The following is a 20707-nucleotide window of genomic DNA, read 5'->3' as shown; positions in this document are numbered from 1 at the left end:
CTGAGGAAACACTAATACTTATTTTTTTAACCCCATTCCCTATAACCCGGCATTTTCACAAACTCGACTACCCTTAGGTCCACATTAGGCCAAGTTTTCGAGACTCTACTGTATTTTGAAACTTTTATTAAGCTTTATCAATGGGCTTGAACCAATTACATGACTATATATGTTATGAGCAATTATTTATTGTGACATTGTGCCAGGCTGCAATTTTTAATCATATTTTAAATTTATTTAACTTAAAATATATGCTCTCCACCTCAAATTAGTAGTGTCTTACCCCTGTACGTCATACTTTTCCTGTTATCAGTAGGGTCATGCCAGTCGTCTATCTAATTCCATTCAGGGGAAAATTCTGAATTGAAATAATGTAACTTCCAGTTTGCATCCATATATACTTAATCAGGGCCTCCTTCCCCTACACTTTCCATATCTGGTCTTGACTTTCATCTATCTAACTTTGTTCTTGAGATTAAGGAATGACAGACAGATAGACAATTGTGGGAATTTATAGGTCTACAATTTTTTCAAATTGCAGCCCAATAACTACCTGTTGGATGCCCTCCATTGCAATGGAAAAGTATATTGGAGAGGGATCTACAAAAAGTAGGTGTACTGCCTGGGTGGATGCAAGAGGCACAAGACAGGGAAAACTGAAAGGAGATTGTCACAGCAGTTAAGGGCCCAACAGGCTCAAATAAACATTGAATGAATATGTTATATGTTATGATCACTTTGAATAGTAAGAATTTGTATATAGTCTGAATAGTAAAACACTTTCACAGAATACCTTAAACCTACATTGTAAAAATCATAATTTGCCTATCATTATAACAACTAGCTTCTGATTAATATAAACAGTAAGATTGCTGAAATTTTTAGCTTTCAAAAATTTATTTTCAATAATGAATAAAACTAATAAAGACAGATTTACTATTGGGCTAGAAGTATTATGTAATTATTATTATTATGTTGGGTTTAGTGGGTAATACTCGGTTTAAACCGGTGGCTGTGTACTATGCCGGACCAGAGTCAAGGCATAGCAACCAAAACTAATTAAATAAGTATGTCAGTGTCAGTGTCTGTATTAAGGAATTTCCTAACGATATGACATGTATTCAATATAGTGGCCTTCTGTAGTGTGATGTATGTATTTCTATTCAATTGTAATGTTCCCAGGCTTTTGTGTAGTGTGTGTGGTATCACACCTGTACAGGAGAGAACAACAGGTACAATAAGCACCCTATCCATCCTCCACAGATGCCTGATTTCCTGGGCGAGTTCTGTGTACTTGCTAATTTTTTCAGTGCATGTGTTTTGTACATTGTGAGTGTTTGGAATGGCTATGTCTATAATGTATGTGATTTTATTGTGTTTGTCAATGAGTGTGATGTCTGGTCTGTTGTGGTAAATTGTTTTATCTGTGATTATGGCTCTGTCGTAATACATTTTGTGCGTGTTATTTTCCAATACTGTCTGTGGAATATACTTGTAGTATGGTTCGTGGATGTCTGCCAATTTGTGTTTCTTTGCAAGCTCTTGGTGTATTATATTTGCTACTTGATTGTGTCTATGTAAGTAATCTGTCTGTGCCAAGAGCTTGCAACCAGAAGTGATGTGTTGTATAGTTTCTGGCATGATGTGACATTTTCTGCATGTGTCATTTGTGAGTGTTGTATCTTTGAGTATGTGTTTTCTGTAGTTTTTAGTATTTATGACCTGATCCTGTATGGCAATCATGAATCCTTCCGTCTCCCCAAAGAGGCATCCCCGATCTAACCAGCTGTTTGACGCAGTTTTGTCAACAAAATCCTGGGCCAGGTCATAAGGATGCCTGCCATGGAGTGCCTTTTGAGCCCACGATTGCTTGATGGTGTCTATGCTTTTTATATGTTGTGTCATGTCTGTGTGTTGTGAGTGTAAGTTTAATGGTGTGCTATTTGAGTCTGCTAGAGTTACTGCTTTATGTAATTGTGATGTTTCTTGTTTCCTGTAGAAAAACTCTCGCAGTGACTGTATTTGTTTGTAGTGAAGGTTAACTATGTCAATCAGGCCACGTCCGCCATCTTTACGTGGAAGAGTTAATCTTTCTGTGGCGGATTTAGGATGATGTTGTTTATGCTTAGTAAGTGTTGTTCTTGTTTTCCTTTGGAGTTGCTTATTATTATTATTATTATTATTATTATTATAGTAATACAGGCTTGATTTGATGTATAATTGTATAAATTTAAATGATCTTGGATTCATCATAGAACATTCAATTTTCTATAGAAATTTTCAATTAACAATATTCTTTGGTTGGATTGTTGACATTGGTCTACTAAAGGTGAAATTTTATGATATAAATTCCTATGAATTTGACAGTTCTCTCCCATTAATTATTATATATTTTGACAATATCTTCTCAGATTTGACAAATCTCTAGATTGTTTATATTAAATATTGTGTTAGTCGACGAGAGAGGCAATTATTATCATGTTGTTTTGGTCATTGTGCAGGTGACCACAGACACATGCCATGTGCAGCTAAAGGAGGGGTGAGAAACGCCGCTTATTAGTTTCTTTTAAATGTCTGTTCTTGCCTTGTTGATTTTATCATCGATCTAATTTGTTGGTATAGACTGTGACATTTGACCCGAAGAAAGCGTTTTGATCGTTGATTGTAGACTATCCTTTTTTTTCTGTAGAATTATTAGGGTTAGGAGGAGAACAATACTGATTTAAACAATACAAAAAATGGAGGGAGAGCAGAATATCACATAAGGATGCCTTCAGTGCCCTCATCCTACAAACTCCTACCCATATTTAAATATGATAAACCATGGATGGTTATATCATATTTAAATATGTCTGGAAAAGAAGATTGAACTGGAGGCTTGGGTAGTGTAGCTAGAAGCAAATCTGCACAGTAAGAGTTGCAAGTTTGAGTCCCACTCCAGGCTGATTCTTTTCTTCCAGAATATTCTAAGTTATATAATAAATATTAATTTAATTATAATTATTAAATTTAATTAGAGATGGTGCCTAACACCTCCTCTAGTGACAAATTATTTAGTAATTAATTAAATATAATCATAGAAAAATAGCCTGATGTAATCCAGTGTTTGTTTTGCTTTTAAAAAATAGCTTTTCATCAAAATTATTATGTTCTCCAAGAATGAAGAAAAAAGATTTACCAGATTAAAAGAACTGCATGATAAAAGTTATGAAAAAATTTCAATTAATTAGTATTATATTGATTATATGTAATTAAAAGTTGTTAATATTGAAAAAATAAAAGTTCCAGATTTCTAATACCTTTTATTGTGACAGGAGTTTCCATTGCTGAATTCCATGACATATCTCTACAAGACTGAATTCCCAAACTTTCAGTAATCTTAATTGGTGTACTAGTTTTAAAACAACTTAATGGAGTATGAAAGACAGGAACAACAAATTTATCACTGAAATTTATATATTTTTATTATTATTCAACAGTAATTATAAATATGACAAATTAATTTTTATTGTTTACTTAATTATGTTAAAAAATTAATTAAAATCATTAAATGGGATGAGGCAGAGCTAGTTAAGACGACTCTCTCCAAAATTGGCACTGAATGCTGTAAAAAACTGAAATATATAAGAGCAGGTTGAAGGACAAATTTATGCAAGAGATACAGGCAGTTTATTATCAGCATGGAAGTTCATTGTAAAAAGAAGTTTCTTTATAGAAACTCCTAGATACCATATTTACTGCATATTTTTGTATTGAAAATTTACAATTCTAGTTCTACATTTATATTTATTTTGTTTTACTTTAGTTTTTATGTTAGAATTTTAATTTTTATGTTACTTTTGTGTTTTAGTTTTAATTTACTTTATGTTTGAATTATTGGAATGGTGTATTTATATTCAAGTGTTTGAAGTTTAATGTTCTAATATTCTATGTTTATTATATTCCATTTTGAAACAGTTTGCAACTGGTGTTTCAAAATCAGTCACCTGAGGACATCCTATGCATTAGGATGAAAATGCTAGTGTATAAGCAAATAAATGTGTCTCAGCAGCCAAAGATGTTTAGTGATAAAATAATCAAACACCTTAGTATTTCCAGCAACGAAGTATTTAATAAAATAAAAACATTTTCGACTATATTTAATAGTCTTCTTCAGTTAAGCCACTTTAAAACAAAAATGAACGTAAAATAGAACGCAAGCAATACAACGGTTTTTTAAGTAATTAATTTTAATTTTTAAACCATTGTATTGCTTGCGTTCTATTTTACGTTCGTTTTCGTTTTAAAGTGGCTTAACTGAAGAACGTTTTCGACTATATTTAATAGTCGAAATATAGTCGAAAACGTTTTTATTTTACTAAATACTTCGTTGCTGAAAATACTAAGGTGCTTGATTATTTTAAGTTTATATTCCAGTAAGTTATTTTATTTCAGTTTAGTGATAATTTGAATAATTATTCTTTCTGCCGACTGTGGGTTCAATTGTAATTCTTCTTAAACTTAAGACTGATTTATAAGCATTAAATTCATAAAGTAAAATTAAACATACTTGTAAATAGTTATTAACTATATCTATTTATTATTAATTTATACTTACTTTATTTGTTTTTGCTCTTGTGTAATAGGGCTCCATAAGAAGAATGGACTAGAAACATGTGGTGAAATATTTCCTTCTTGAAAATTATTATTTGATATCAATAAAGAATTGTTCTTTTGATCAGATTTTTTCAAAGATTTATCAATATACCTTAAAGTAATGGGACTATTGATTAAAGAATCATTTTTTAACTGTCCAGCAAAGCTGTTATCAACATCTTCCAAACTATGTTTGTTTACTGGATCTGACAAATAAGTATCATTCTTTTCAATATTTGCATTTTCAGGTTTAATTAAGGGAAGTTTGTCAGTAATTTCTGTTAAGTATTTATTTGAAGATAATTCAGTTATTGGAATAACAGTATTATTTTCAATATCACAATATTCCAATTTACAGTTAGTGGTAACTTTCCAATCATTAAAATTTTTCAAATTTGTATTGCTGTTGTTTGTCAAATTAACGTCTTTATTTTCTACATCTTTACAAGTTTGGAAATCATCTATTTCATTCTTTGAATCAACATACCAATTTTCATTTACTGGTCCCAAATCTGTAAAAAAAAAAAAATTTTTCCTTAATTTTTTTTCGCTCAAATGGTGCATTAGCATCATTAGCGCAAAAACTGACCTTAAGATACCCATATAAATAAAAAAGATGCATTCACAAAATTAAGTCAGTTAAAATTTAACATTTTTTATGCCAGAACAATATATTTCTTTTTATAAATAATTAAAAAAGTGTGTTTAAAATGGTTTATTTTGTACATATTTTATTACAACACGTGTTCTGCAGCCATCTTGTCTTTTCTCGTGTGTGTGAGATTGTGGGATCTCTCTTATGCTGGATCTAGTTTCAAGAACTCTCGAGTCGACTGCAATTGAACCTCGTTTCAGTCGAGATTGAAATGGTTGAGGGAAGTTGCACCAAGGCAAATGGGGTATAAGGCTCTAGTTTAGTAGTGTTACAGAGTATAATACGTATATTTTAATATATTTTTTAAAAGAAACAAAACCACTGAGAAATGTTATGTGTGTTTAACAAGGTTTGGAAAACTTTGAAAATGTTAACAATGGGTTCGGCCAAACCTGTGCGAACCGGCTGAATACCACCACTGTATATATATATATAGTTTTTCATAAGATACATGCCATAGGAGATTGAGTGGGGAAGCATCAGGGACAAGAGTACATTGTACCATTTATATAATGTATCAAAGGCCGCATGATTGCTGGATTACATTGGACTATATTAATGCTACTATTAATAATTAAATGCTAAATAATTTAATTCCCATTCTGGGCAATTCTTTTCTTCCAGAATCTTCTAAATTAATTAATAAATATTAATTTAATTATAACTATTAAATTTAATTAGAGATGGTGCCTAATGCCTACCTCTTGGCCAAATTACTTACCATTTAATTATTACTAGCAGAACCGATAGCAGTAATATAGTCTGATCTAACCCAGAAATTGTTTGGCTTTAATGTAACTGTCAGAATTACAGATGTTTACATTTATCATCTCTTGATAAATTTAATAATTAAAATAAGATAAAAGCCAAATTATTAAAATAAATTTAACAATTTGGCTTTAATCTAAAATAATCTTTAATCTTTTTATAGATGTTTATATTAGTATATGAGGAATCATTTTAAAAGTCCTACTACAAGTGTTTTTTTGATTTTGTAAAAAGGATTAAAATTAATTAATATTCTTTTCTTAATTCTACCATGGCTAATTATAAAGAGTAAATTTTAATAAGTAATTTTATATTTACATACTAAATTTTTAATGTTTGTATGTATTTTTTGTATTTTATACTTTGTGTTATGCTGTATTGTGTTGTAAGTATATGTAGTGTTATACATCTATGAAGTGATGCACTTAATAATGTTATTCTGTTCTGTGAGAATGCATCATTTCAGGTTTGCAATACTGTCAAACAGCACAAAATTCAAATGTGTGGTTGAATTAGTTTTCAGTATTATAGGTACAGCTGCATAGTTCTGTCTATAATTAACCAGTATGTTGTGAGGATTGACCTTGTTCTAATTAATACATAAAACATTACCAGTATGGGGTCTAGGGACCCATGTTACACTAGTCCCAGAATGTAAGTGATTACACTCAGAATTTCTGACAAGTAGTAGGTTACATCTACAACTTGAGTTTTGAGAGAGTCTAGGATGGCAATGATGCAGTCACATATGTGAAACTTGGGATAAGAAAATGGTGAAGGAAATGATGAGATTTAGTTGGAAGGAGTCACTCAACACAGTGAACTAAAGACATTTATTAGTATGACACTAAACTTTGTACAGTATGGTTACACATAGTATTTGTGTTTATGTTCATTATGATTGCAGAGAAAAAGTTTACAGATTATAATATGTTCAAATGCTGATGAATATTTCCTACGTTTTTTGACAAACAAATCCCACATTTCTGATGAATATTTTCTAAGATGGATATGCCTAGCAGGTTACCAGGACCCAGTTCTTTATGAAATAGAACTTTGGGAATTCAAAAAATGAAATGAGATGAGAAGAATAAACACAGATCTTGACAACTTGGAGAACAAGCAGCAACTCTCCCAAGGACTACAGACATATTATATGAAGATGAGATTATCCAAAGCAGTGACTAACAGGTCAGTTGAGGAAAATGTGCCATAACCTTCTCATGACCGACTCGGAAAATATCAGTTTAATTGACAGTTAATCAGGAAGTTGACATATTCTGACTTCTAATGAGATCATATCATTGAAAGTTGTGATGTTAGGCTTGGCTGTGTTTTTTCTGATCTTACACTGGATTTTCATTATTGTTGTGTTTAATTTTACTTAAACTTAAAATTACCTGATCAGTATGGTTCCACTCAAAATATTTCTCTAGAATGGAATATAAGTACAAAACACTTTAAAAGAACCATAAATAACTCTAGTTAACAGATGGAAGAACTTTCAACATATCTTCTTCAAAAATGTTAGTTTTCGAAGATCTGTTGAAAGGATAAAAAATGTTAGTCCTTCTGTCTGTGATTATTTACTTTAAGGTGTTTTGTGCTAAAAACTAAAATTATCATTTGAAACAAATCAGTAATGTGTCATATTCTTGCTATCATCTGCATATCGAGTATTACAGAACACAAGTTCAATCCTCACAACACACTAGCTAATTACAGAACCAAGCAGCTGGGCCTACACTAATTGAAAGATATTTGACAAAGTGACAAAATCAGTATGAATTTTGTGCATTTACCTTCTATTTGACAATATTGCAAACCTGAAATGATGCATCATATAACCAGTACACTGTACCTTTACCCGATGCTTTGCCTACAATTCCAACAGTTCTTTGTATAATCTCCTATGGCACATGACAAATGAAACACCCTGTATATAAAACATTTCACAACAATTATTGTTTAGATAATGTTTCACATTTCTGTTTGATTCTAAAATTTTATTCAATAGTAATTTTTATTTTAAGAAAATATTTCAAATTATTGAAATTAATAATATGAATAGAATGAAAATGTAACATTATTTTTAAGTGATTTACACCTATATTTATAAACAAGAATCAAGAATTCAAATAGTAGAACTTAATATACTAAATTTCCATAAACATCAAGTAAAATTAATATTTATAGATTAACTTTTGATTCTTGATCTGAGATCTTATCTTTTCCTATCCATTATAATAATATTTAATAATAATAATATTGTAATCTGATATTACTGATTACTTGTTTCAGAAATTAGAATGCATTACCAACTGAATAAGATTATAGAAAATGTCCAACGAAACTAAAACTCCAGTTTAAAAATGTCAAATACATTTTACACCTAAAATGAGAAAGTTATCATCAAAATTATGGCAAATTAAATGTTTTAGCATCCAACAGACTCTTATAATAGAAGAAATTGGTTATTACAGTAACCAACAGATTTCAAATACTGTATTACATAAACATTCTTTTTCTCACTTTTAATGCTGTTGGATTTCTAAAATTTTATTACTGTTTTAAAGTCTCTTTATTTTAATGATAAAAAAAAAATTACTGAATATTTATTCTTCACAAAAATAGAAAGAAAAGTAAAAATAATAATGTATACATTCTTTGAATAATTTAGATGAGGACAAATTTTAGATACAAACAATATTCTGGAGAAATATGATAGATAGATATACTAATAACAATAAAAGAATATGTTTTTAATATTGTTTATAGCTTCAATAATTATTAATTTTTTACATTTGAATATTTGTACATATAACAAACTTTATGTTAACACTGACAATGTTTACTTCTTTATAGGCAGATTTATATAGACTTCAATACTTTTCTGTATTGTATTAAGAACTGCTATAATTTTACTTCTAATTATGAAAGAATATTTATACAGAAATAAAATTTTAAAATGACAGAATGGAATACATCTGCCATCATTGTGCTTATATATATTAGTTTCATAAAATTTCTGTTGTATGTATATATATATTACATTAACTAGAAAGTTTTTATAGCCAAATGAACAGCAGAATTCTTCATCAGGCTACTTAAGAATAATTAATTATTTAAGTAGCCTGATAAAGAATCTGGATGTTTGTTTGGTATTTAAATTAATTATCAAGTTGGTTGTATAAGTTTTTATAGATTAATTTTAAACATTCTATGATGAATTTATATTTAGTATTAGTTTCATTTTGCTCCAAAATAAATTACTTAAACATCAAGCTAGTAAATGTCTAATAAATATTATTGGTCAACTTTATGGTAATTACAATGTTATAATTAAACAAAATAATAAATGTGGTAATCCAATTACTGTGTGTAGGGGATTGTTACAGGGTGATCCTCTATCCCCTTATTTGTTTAACTTTTATTTATTTGACTTGAACGATTGTTTTACGAATGAAAACGACGGTATCTACATTGACAACATTTGTATTCATTCATTATCTTATGCTGACGACATAGTCATTGTTGCTCCATCTGCAGTTGCTCTTCGACGTAAAATTTTACAAATTACTGAATACTTATATAAGTTGAGGGTTAAAATTAATCCTAATAAATCTGAGGTCATGATCTTTAGAAATGGGAATAGAATGTCTAAAAAAGTCATGTCTTTTTATATTCAAGATGAAAAATTAAATGTTGTCAATGAAAAGAAATTTTTAGGCCTCATTTGGACCTTTAATTTGTCATTCGAAAAACACTATAAATATATTACTCGTAAATCCAGGAATCTTTTGAATAATTTGATAATTTTATTTTCTAAAGCAAAAATAAGAAATAATAAGACTCACTTTAAACTGTTTAATTCTATAGTGTTAAACGCCTTGTTGTATGCTGCTCCTATTTGGTGACTCAACAAATTCAATAAGTTTGAAAAACTTCAAAATATATTTATACGTAAGCTTTATCAGTTGGAGTTCAATGTGCCAGGGAGTGTTCTTCGTTTGGAATTCAATAGATATAAAATAAAAACGATTTTGTTTAAAGCTTGCTTGAAATGGTTACAAAAGATAATTAACATAGATGACTTGTCTAGTAAGCTTGCACTACTATTATACAATAGATCTCAGAAGATAAATACAAATCGAAACTGGATTACTCAACTGTCGCAAATATTTAATGAATATGGATTTTCTATCGAACTAGTCATTGATTATCTCAGAAATAATAATCAATATATCAACCAATTAATGCATAGAGTTATAGAATGTTCTATAGTTCAAGATGATAATGATGTTCGTAATAGAAGTAATAAGTTTTACTATAACTCCCTCTTTAACTATCCGTTTATCAACAATTATATTTTTACAAACTTAACTTTTCAAGTCAAAAAATTTTTTATCCAGATGAGACTGAATCAACGTGGATTAATATTAGAAAGAAAATATTTAGAATATGACAAGTCAACTTGTCCAAACTGTAAAAGACTATTATCAAAAATTCATTTATTTTATGGCTGCGACTTTGATAAAGATCAAGACTCAGAAACCACTGAAGATCAAAATGTCAACCGAGGTCTAGTGAGTTACATGTATGATAAGTTTAACCAGGCTACTACTAACGAAATTTTTAATTTCTATAATGGTGTTAGAAAACTTTTGATGGTAAAATCTTAAGTACTATATGTTACCTCAAATTATGTAGTTTGTTTGATCCTTTGTTTTAAATGTTTGTTTTCTATCTTTTATTAATGTTATGTACCCCCCTTGTAACAGGCAATTGCCTATTACGTTAATAAACTGATTCTATTCTATTCTATTAGTTTCATTTGTGGTTTTTTAATATAATTTTTGGTTTTAAAATATATCTTTGTGGAAAAAAAGAAGAAAAAATTATAAGTTGATTAGCAAAACAACCACTTAAATTTTAAAGAAGCCAGAAAATATATTTTTTATTAAAAGATGAGTTAACTTGTTTAAAATGTTCATCATTCCATCATAAAACCATTGTAGTTTAACGAGCATTCAAATTGCATCTTTTTTAATACAATTATTACACAAAACAAAGAATTACAATATTATTCTTTGTTTTGTATAATATTTCTTAAATTTAATCATTTACCATTACACTGAGAATTAATTATTGCATTTATCCAAAAGATAAATTAAATGTAATTAATACAAGTATGTCCTCTTAAACTTGAAACAAATAATAAAACAGATGTTAAAACATATTGGATTCTAATACAAGATAAAGAGGGATTGATCAATTTTATTATTTTTTTCAGAAAAATCTTCTACTGCTTTACTTTTGTTTTTAAATCTGATTACAACATATAAAATTTATTTAAGTGTGATTAATCACAAATGAAGTTAAACATTAATAAGATATAATAATAATAATAATGTTGGATGGCTTATAAAAATAACATGTTCATCACACATTAAAACCTATTACCAAAATCAACTATACAACTACAGATCATTCACATCTTTTGATCAGATGGATGGTATCAGTTGGGTATCAGTTAGGACTCTGAACATTATAAATAATTCAAGAGCCATTTTTTGTTTTTTTAACACACAGTGACCAAGTCAAAGATTTGTCAACAATCCATTCTCTTCACTAAGTAAATAAACTGATTCCTGCTATTTTGAATTTTAAAGCCCATTAAAGATTTGTAAAACAACTTGTACTGTAAGATTAAAACTGTGAGTGTAGCTGATCAAATAATGAAGAATATGCCTTAATAAAAACATTTATAAGTTGTACAAAGGCTCCAAACATTTTCAAGTCTTTGTTTACTTATGGCAGGAATTTTAGTTATATAATTGTAGAATTTTTTACTATCTCATACTAATTTCAAAACTTATTATGTCATTTTTAATTTTTCTGTTGTAATTTATAAAATAAAATTTATAATCAACAAACAAGTTAAAGCTTAAAGTTGAGTGTGTATTTATACAGTGATACAGTGACTCCATTTAATATTCAGACAGATGTATAACAAATAACATATAAAAAAAATTAAGGTTGAATTTATTTTGTTTATTTATAACACAAAAAATGAGCATATGTTATAAACATATATATTGAAAATCTAAATTGTAAACAACAACTTATTTTAAAAAATGAAATTTGGATGGGATTGATTTCTACAACTTTTACATTTCAATTTAATATCTAAATACATAAAAAAAACTATTATTAGAAATAAAGAATTTAGTAATTTAATATTTAATTGAGCCTCCTTAGTTGGGTCTTTAATCTCTTCAGCACTGACCAAATCAGGGACGTGTTCAGTAACATAGAATGCCAAGTATGAAATCTAAGGGATATGAAAGCAGAGCTAAGTATTCTGAATATCTTTGAATGGTGTGCTAAGTTAGTAAGTTACACTGTGTTAAAATGGTTGATGAGATAATCATCATAATTATAATTAATTTTATGATCATTACAAAAAAATCAAGTATATTTAGTCCAGCACAAGCACCCATCTTGCAAATCATACGTTGAGACAAAAACAGACATCACTAGTAGAAGGTTAACACAAACAGAACAAACCAACTGAACTAATTAGAATTCTAGCAGTGGGAGGAGTCAAGTAGTTAGAAATGAGTTAGCACCACAGCATGACTCAGTAAGAATTTTGTAAATATTGAACATGGTTCTGTTTTGCAGTATATTCAGGGCTAATTTCATTCTGTTTTTACAATTTTAGCTCAGTTTGGTTCCCGTTGTTGTCTGTCCAAATATTAAATCAATGCATTTTTCTAGTCCCATCACCATTATCACATGTATCTTTTTTAAAAAATAATTTCAGCCAATTCTTATTTAATATTCAATAAAACATCAATACATGTTTTTATTGTAAATAATAATACAAAAATGTTTCTTATATCCCTTTAATTTATTTCTTAAACATCTGTCCAAATATTAGATGAAGTCATTGGCTGTGTTCAGTAGTCAACAGCTGTAACCAAGCAAAGGTGTTTCAACTGGTAGCTGTTACGTAATTACATCTGCTAAACAAGTAACATATACGTTGAAACAAAAAGCAGCCATCATTGGTTATTTCAGGTAGCAATAGTTTCTAAAGATGTTACTAAATGTGACGTCGAAATACCAAACATGTTCCAAAACAGAACTACTGTTGAGTCTGCTGAATGCAGCCATTGTATATAGGGCAAACATTTCAGATATTTGACAATTCAATTAATATTCAATAATGTAACTTAGATTAACGATTCAATTTTGTTCACTGTATTGCATTTGAGTCATTGGCTGCATTCAACAGTTGTAACCAAGCAAATCGGTAGCTGTTATGTAGCAACATGGATCTGCCAAATGAAGAGTGACATCGCGTCAGACCAAAAAGCCTCATCGGTCAGTTTCAGGTAGCAATAGGTAGCATAAATGAAAGACGCTACCAAATGTGACGTCAAAACACCAAACATGTTCCGAAAGAGCGCTATTGTAGAGGGCATTCAGAAGAAAAATACTCAATGGCTCCAAAACTGCCGAGTCTGCTGAACGCAGCCATTGTGTAATGTTTGTATCTGCAGTGTAAGATCTCAAGTTTATTATTTATATTTATCTTAATTCTCAGTTCAGGTCTTTATGGATTGTATATAATTATTTAATAAATAGATTCCCTTTTGTTTCGTAGGTTTCATTTCCCAGTTAATGTATTGTGATAAATACTTAATTTTAATTTTTACCTTTCTTATCAATCTCTTCGAATAAACTCTCAACACCTAAATCATCGTCTGAATAAATTTCCCAATTAGCGCCTTCTAAACAATTTGCAGAAGAAATTATTTTTGCGGCTGAGTTCATAACTGTAACTTGCCTTCAACCATTTTATAACATACCTTTACTTATTGTAAAGTATATAAAACATTATATTTACATATACATAAAGCGTTTTCATAAAAACATATCTTGTTTATTTCTTAATATTTTGTAATAAGCGCTACAAATACAAGCAACGCCACCTGCAAATTTTGAACTTTTTTTCGCTTATTTATTTAATGTTATTGTGTTAAAATATTTTTTTAATTTACTTTAATATTTATTCGTTTCCTAACACGTTATTTTTTATATTAATATAATTAAATTTATAAGAAATTTATTTGTAGAATTGATTGGAAGGGACAACTGCTGGCGTTCCGATCGTCCGGTAGGCTCGATTGTATAAGCACGTGTTTTTTTTTTTCATGTATTTTAAAGTTATTTTGATTTTCTTTTTTTAAGTTTTTTTTTATATTATACAATTGTTGATTCGGATTTAAATCGTCGGTTTTTACGAAAAGGGGCACGTAAATTTAGAATCTGTGGATTTCTTTGAATTTTTGGATAGACATTAATTATGCCTACAACTTTTTGTTCCTGGCTGCAAAAGCGGTTATAGAAGCAACAAGAGCGAAGAGAAGAGACATTTCTTTAAACCAGGCAAAAAATTCTTAGAGTCCTGGGAAATAAAAATTCCTAGGAAAGATAGGGAACTAAGGTATAATTCTAACATCTGCGATGTGCATTTCGAGGAAAGGTTCATAATAAAAACTTTTAAACATCATATAAATGGACAGCTTGTGGAAATAGAACGAGAGAAATGGACCCTAACTTCTGATGCTTATCCAACAATATTTCCCAACCTCCCTAAATATTTGACAAGAAAACTTCCAAAAGAAAGGAATTCACCATCAAAAAGGATAAATTATGTCAATGAAAAAGAAAATAAACTTCCAAAAGAAAGTAAATTTACTGGTAAGTTAATTTTATTTATTCATTTATTTATTTCTAATACCTGTTATCTCAGTGATTTAGTTATTTATTAGAAAATGTCGAGACTGCTTCCATTCCTACGGTTATCCTACAACAAGAAGAGACTAATGTCAACACTGATGAGATTTTGCCAGAATTGACCACTGAATCTTCTATCTCTACAAATAAGTACATAGTACTTCTATCTACTTCATCAGGAAATTCTACAGGAATGTTTAAATGCAAAGAGCAGGTGTATTCTCTTCGCAAACAGTTAAAGAATTGCAGAAAAATAAAGAAGAATCTCAGAGAAGAAAACAGGCAACTGAAGAGAAGAATGCTCAAACTCCAAAAAGAGCTAGAGAGTCATCAACTTAACAAAACAAATTTGCCTTACAGACAAAAATTACTTATTTCTAATGCAGTCCATTTGTCACATTGCAAAAATAAGTGTAGAATGAGGTATGACATTGAATGGATTTTAGAATGTGTGCTATTAAGAATAAGATCACCTGAAAATTATGAGTTTATGAGGAAAAATAATTATATGCCTCTTCCTGATTGTTCTACCTTAAGAAAGTATATAAGTGGCATTGATGCACGATTCGTATTTGATCCAGAATTGTTTGACAGACTAAAAGATAAAATAGCATAAATGGATCCATAAGAATGCAAAGGAATCTTAATGTGAGATGTATATGCTTCTGTAATGCAATTTCATTATGGACTTAGGCAACCCACAATCTGCTTTATTTTCAAAAAATATCTGCTTTAAAAAATAAAAATTCTGCTATAATATGCTTTGACAGAAATTTTTTGCTTTACTCTACCTAATTTTTTTATTTTTCTTAATTACACTTGCATTCAGCACAAATTTTCTTTGCATTTTTATTGGTTTACCTGATTCTCAATACTATTACTGTATATCTTTGACTCTGATAAATCATCTGAACATGAAGTGAATATGAATGTCCAAATTTTCCTTGGTAAATGATGGTCTCTTTGGCCTGATAAGATAGTTCAGGAAGAAACACTCCTCTCCACATCTGCCCTACTTGCTGGAATTGACAGAGCTTTTAATGCCAGCTTACTCAAAATCAGCATTTCCCTGCTTCCAGAAATTTATTATATATTGCACACTGCTCTGTTTTCATTGTTGATAAAAGCATTATAGTAATCTATCTCTTTTTTGGAGAATCTGCATAATTGGGAAGTCCATTGTTGATTATGATTTGGATCTAGGATTTCTAGCTCTTTCCAGAACTGCCATGCTTGATGTTTGCCATCTAGATAAAGTTGGAGCTTTAAATCCATACCAAATGGTACCAACGGTTTCCAAATGCCTTCAAGAATTTGCCAAATATCACTTCCTACAACCTTAGATTTGACTCCAGCTTCTTGATCAAGTTGCATAAGGCTTCAGCTTGACTTGCAATTGCCTTTAGCTGTTCTTCAAGTTTGGAACAATCAAGTAACTCTCCAAGTTCTTGCAATGCAGTTTCTTCCATAGTCTGATTTTCTCTAATCTATGTCACTACAGCATTCCACCTCTTATGGTAGTACGAAACTGTTTTTAGCCATGTCTGGGAGGAGTAGTAATAACTGGTACTGGCAGTGTGAAAGAGTGGTTCTTGGCAGATAGAGCTATCTACAACGAATGTCTTCTGTTTGCTGCCTTTACTAAAGCTGCCTTCATCCCTGAGATGAAATAATTAGGATGCTGTTCTTAGTGTGCATTTCTTCAGCAACTAAATGTGTAAAATGTGCCCATCATGTCATATGGAACAATCTCATGCACACTGGCATGAGTTTCAAAGCAGTAGCATTCATATACAGAGTGTTGTCTGTCAAAAGTCCAACAAAGTTGTTTAACTCAACATTCAAGAGTTTAAGAGATGCAAACACTTCTTTGACAATGATATCATTGTTACACTTCTCTACAATCTGTGATCACACTAGACAGAGTGGTTCCAAGGCACTCAACCAATGTATTTATAACTTTCCTGTTTTTCATATTGACCAACTCATCTAGTTTCCGCAGAATGTCAGCACCTTGACACATTCATGCAGTAGTGTCTAAATCTGTTTCCAGCATTGGGGAGAATCTTGTGCAAGATGCTTTCATAAGGCGTTTTCACTTGGAGATAGTTTTAAATTTGACTTCATTCACTTTTGAAACCCTTTGTGATGGAAAATGTGCAAGGGTAGTCCCACAGAACAGAATATGGAAACCATGTCTTCCATCTTGAAGGTTTACTACTTCCTGAAGCAGTAAACAGCAAAGTTCTTTTCAGTCGCTAGCACTCATGCCCTTACAATGTTTCAGTCTTGCAATATGTGTACTTACAATGAATTTCTTTTCATAGCTGATCATATTATTTGCAGTACTCAGCACAAATATCCATTCTATTACAAACCCTTCATTGGGAAATTTACATAATCAAAGAGCTGCTGTACTGGTGTCTTGGATATTGTCTTAATATACAATGAAACACAATTACCAATCAATTCTTTATTGCTTGTACCTTAGTTTGTTACAAAGGGGTTACATAAAGCTGAAGTTAGTACAATTTAAGATATTAACATAATAGCCTAGTATAAGATAATATAAAGTAAAATACACAATAATAATTGTTTTTTGAAAAATGTGATAGATATATTGATTATATCTTTCCAGGATTTAAATCTTATTAAATACTTTTTCCTGCTTGCTTCAAATTTTATACAATGAAAAAATACATGTTCCCAAATTAGAAACTTGAATTATTCAAATCTCTACTGCAATATATCAGACATAACAGTTATGAGATCCTGGGGAGATGGGAGCAATATTGCCAACTGTTCGGAATGAAAAGTTGTTACATTTAAAGAAAATGTTGCTATCTTTCTTGCTTCTTAATTGAGAAAATAAAAAAATAGCAAATTATCCAAAGTAAAAATTTAAAAATAAATATTTTATTTAACAAAAACAGTAAATTTCTATTTAACATTACATCTGTATTACATATACAAAGACACTACAATTTTTCTGAAAGGAAACTATTAAATCATCATAATGTATGAAAATGAAGTTTTTAATATGTAAAAATGATATTGACAGAGGCCATACGAATATAACAGTTTTAAATTTGAAAAGTATAAGTAAGAACAGAAATGTGGTAAACAAGACATATTGTATTTTCTTAGCATAAGGTTGCTGATTAACATCAACAATATTATCCATAAACTTCAGGGTATAATGTTCTACAACCGTTGTGTTAACAAGTGCTTTGTTGTTTATAACAAACAATTAACCAACCCTCAAATCATACTTCAATATGCCAACAACATCCAGAAAAATATGTGTTTCAAAATAGAAAATGAAAATAACAACAAACTTAATTTTTTAGACATCATTATACTAAGACTTGATAATTTCATTACCTTTAAAGAAAAATATAAAACCCTGTGACATCAATAAAGTAATCAATTACTACTACAGCAAACCCATGTATATGAAAAAGAACATATTCAATATGTATGTCAACAAAATCAAAACGTGTACAAATGATATTACTAACCAAAACAGAAATAGACCAAGTTTATTGCACCTATCAATTAAATAACTATCAAAACAGAATTATCAACAAATGGCTACACAACCAGTCATCAGGTCAACTCAAACCAAAGACACAAATAATTTACAAAAAATTAGATTTTACCCCTACTATTTTTGAAAACATCCAAAGAATACTAACACCATATAATATAATTTAGCATGCACACTAAACAATAAAATCAAAAATTTCTTAAAATCCAAAGAACAAACTAATAGTAATACTGACATTTTATTAAATAATAATATTGTTTACACCTTTGCTTGTACATGTCATCCAAAATACTATTATATAGGTGAAACTAGCAGAGCATTAAAAATCCATATAAAAGAGCATATAAGAGCAGTGAAGTATGATTACATCAACTCACCGGTCACCCCTCATTGCAACCAAGTAGGCTGTGAGATCTCACTCGACAGCGTCAAAATTCCTAAAAAAGAAAAAAAATATTATTATAAGAAAACTTTATGAACACATTGGAATTATTAAAACAAATGAAATACACAGAATGAACCTTAATACAGGTGCAGTCGTCAATGACATCTGGCAACCATTCCTAACTAAGTAGCAAGGCCCATTAAGATGTACTACCTCCCTCCATCGTATCCCACTGTGTAAGTCAACATACCAAACATTCAGTGAATGAAACAGGAAATACTCACATCTTTTTAAACTCTCCTATCTGGTCTATGTTTTTGTACATTTCATTGGAATTATTTTGCAACCTACAGGTATTAGATTAATTTTATAAAAATTCTGCCTCTTAATTATGTACTTAATTTTTTATTTAAGTTTACACCCTGTTTATTCTAGCACATGTTGTTATAATGTGTATAAGGGTTTCCCCCCTTTTTTTCACCTATGTCTTCTCACGAGTTGTGTTGTTCTAACAGTCACTATAATCTCGGGTAATTATGTTTTATTGTATAAACCTTTGTATGCATATCCTAAATATTTCAATATAATCGGTAAATCCGTAACTCTAATAATTTTGCTGATAAATGTTATAATAGGACTGAAGAGGTGCATTAAGCCTAAAATGCATATCCTTTCCTATCAATAAACCAACCTTTTTCCACTGAAAGTATTCCTGTGTGATTTGTTCTCAACGGCAACCCTATGCTAAGTAAATACATATAGTAAAGAGAACAGCAAGCAACCAAGATCTAAGGTATATTGTATTTTCAAGTGGATATACAAAAATGAGAAAATCTCTATTTTTGACTTATATAGGGTATGTTCATAAAGTCGAATGAGTTAAACGAGAATAACAACATCATTATTCTTGCTTCGTTAGACTTTTTGAACGATTCGTGTATAACTAAATGACTGTTTCTAAAATTGAAGATATGAATGTTACTAGTACAGCCTTATCCGAAATATTTTTTTAGATTGCTTTGGGTGGACAGTTATTTCTATCATTTCATCTTTTAATTCACAGTTTAAACACTCAAGTAGATTTAGAAACATCAATATCATTGGGCACCATTTTCTTAACGAAGTGAACTAACTTTCCTTCATGAACTTCATTAGAGTTTCGTTCAAAACGTCATCACCGCAGAGCATGCACACTGAGCAAGACTACTATTATTCGAACGATTCGTTACTAACGCATTTAACTTGTTCCACTTTATGAACATACCCTTGGACATAGATGCCGGTACACTGCTACAGCTCTCAAAAAACTTGCTATCTTGCTAACAACTTGCTATGATTGGCAATAAGGTGTGGGAGTTGGACTGGACTACAGGGAAAAAACGGAAACCTTGACAAAGTTTCTTAATCTTGCTTTATCCTGCTTTATTGCTTAATGACTTTTGCATAATAACTTGAAATGGTATGGTATGCATTCATTTCATGGTTTCAGTAAGCAACCCACAGTTGGATTCGGATATTGCTTTATCTTCTTTTGGGTTGCCTTAATTATGACAAATTTAAAGGACCATTTGTTAGACATGTTGATTTTGGTGACATTGAAGCTACATTTGCCCAGCAGAATGCTGAAGGTTATCATGCTCTGGTTTTTATGTTTTAGCCCTTTTTAGATGGATAGACTCAAACAATTGCCTCATTCTGTTGCAAAGGAGCTACTCCTGGTATAACTTTATCCATTCTTCTTACTAGAGCTGTTATTGCCTAAGGAAAATGCCATGTTGAAGTCACAAGTACTGTTTCATTCATTCTTTTTATCTCTGTCTTTACTTTTTTATATTTCTGTGTATATATTGTCTACGTGGGCCTTGTTTTATTAGTAGGACTTACTATACTGTTGTAGTTTCTG

At 30.1% G+C, this 20707-nt stretch overlaps 2 protein-coding genes across 2 annotated transcripts; one reads left to right on the top strand and one right to left on the bottom strand.

Annotated features, from left to right (window-relative positions):
- Positions 1-2374: 2374 nt before the first annotated feature.
- On the bottom strand, positions 2375-14051 carry LOC111619729. Its single transcript, XM_023361526.1, has 3 exons — positions 13786-14051; positions 4598-5147; positions 2375-3445 (listed from the first exon to the last, which is right to left on the bottom strand). The coding sequence occupies exons 1-3, from the start codon at positions 13901-13903 to the stop codon at positions 3262-3264; spliced, it is 852 nt and encodes a 283-aa protein (XP_023217294.1). The 5' UTR covers positions 13904-14051; the 3' UTR covers positions 2375-3261.
- A 382-nt stretch (positions 14052-14433) lies between these two features.
- Positions 14434-20707, top strand: LOC111619757 (the record flags this gene model as incomplete). Its single annotated transcript, XM_023361575.1, has 2 exons — positions 14434-14833; positions 14905-20707. Coding segments are annotated over 2 exons (981 nt in total), but the record flags the coding sequence as incomplete, so codon positions are not given.

Source organism: Centruroides sculpturatus, unplaced genomic scaffold (genome assembly GCF_000671375.1).
Source record: "Centruroides sculpturatus isolate CEXI.00-Female unplaced genomic scaffold, Cexi_2.0 scaffold88, whole genome shotgun sequence".
Lineage (NCBI taxonomy): Eukaryota > Metazoa > Arthropoda > Arachnida > Scorpiones > Buthidae > Centruroides > Centruroides sculpturatus.
Note: the sequence above shows the minus strand (reverse complement) of the source record. Positions and strands in the feature narration are given on the sequence as shown.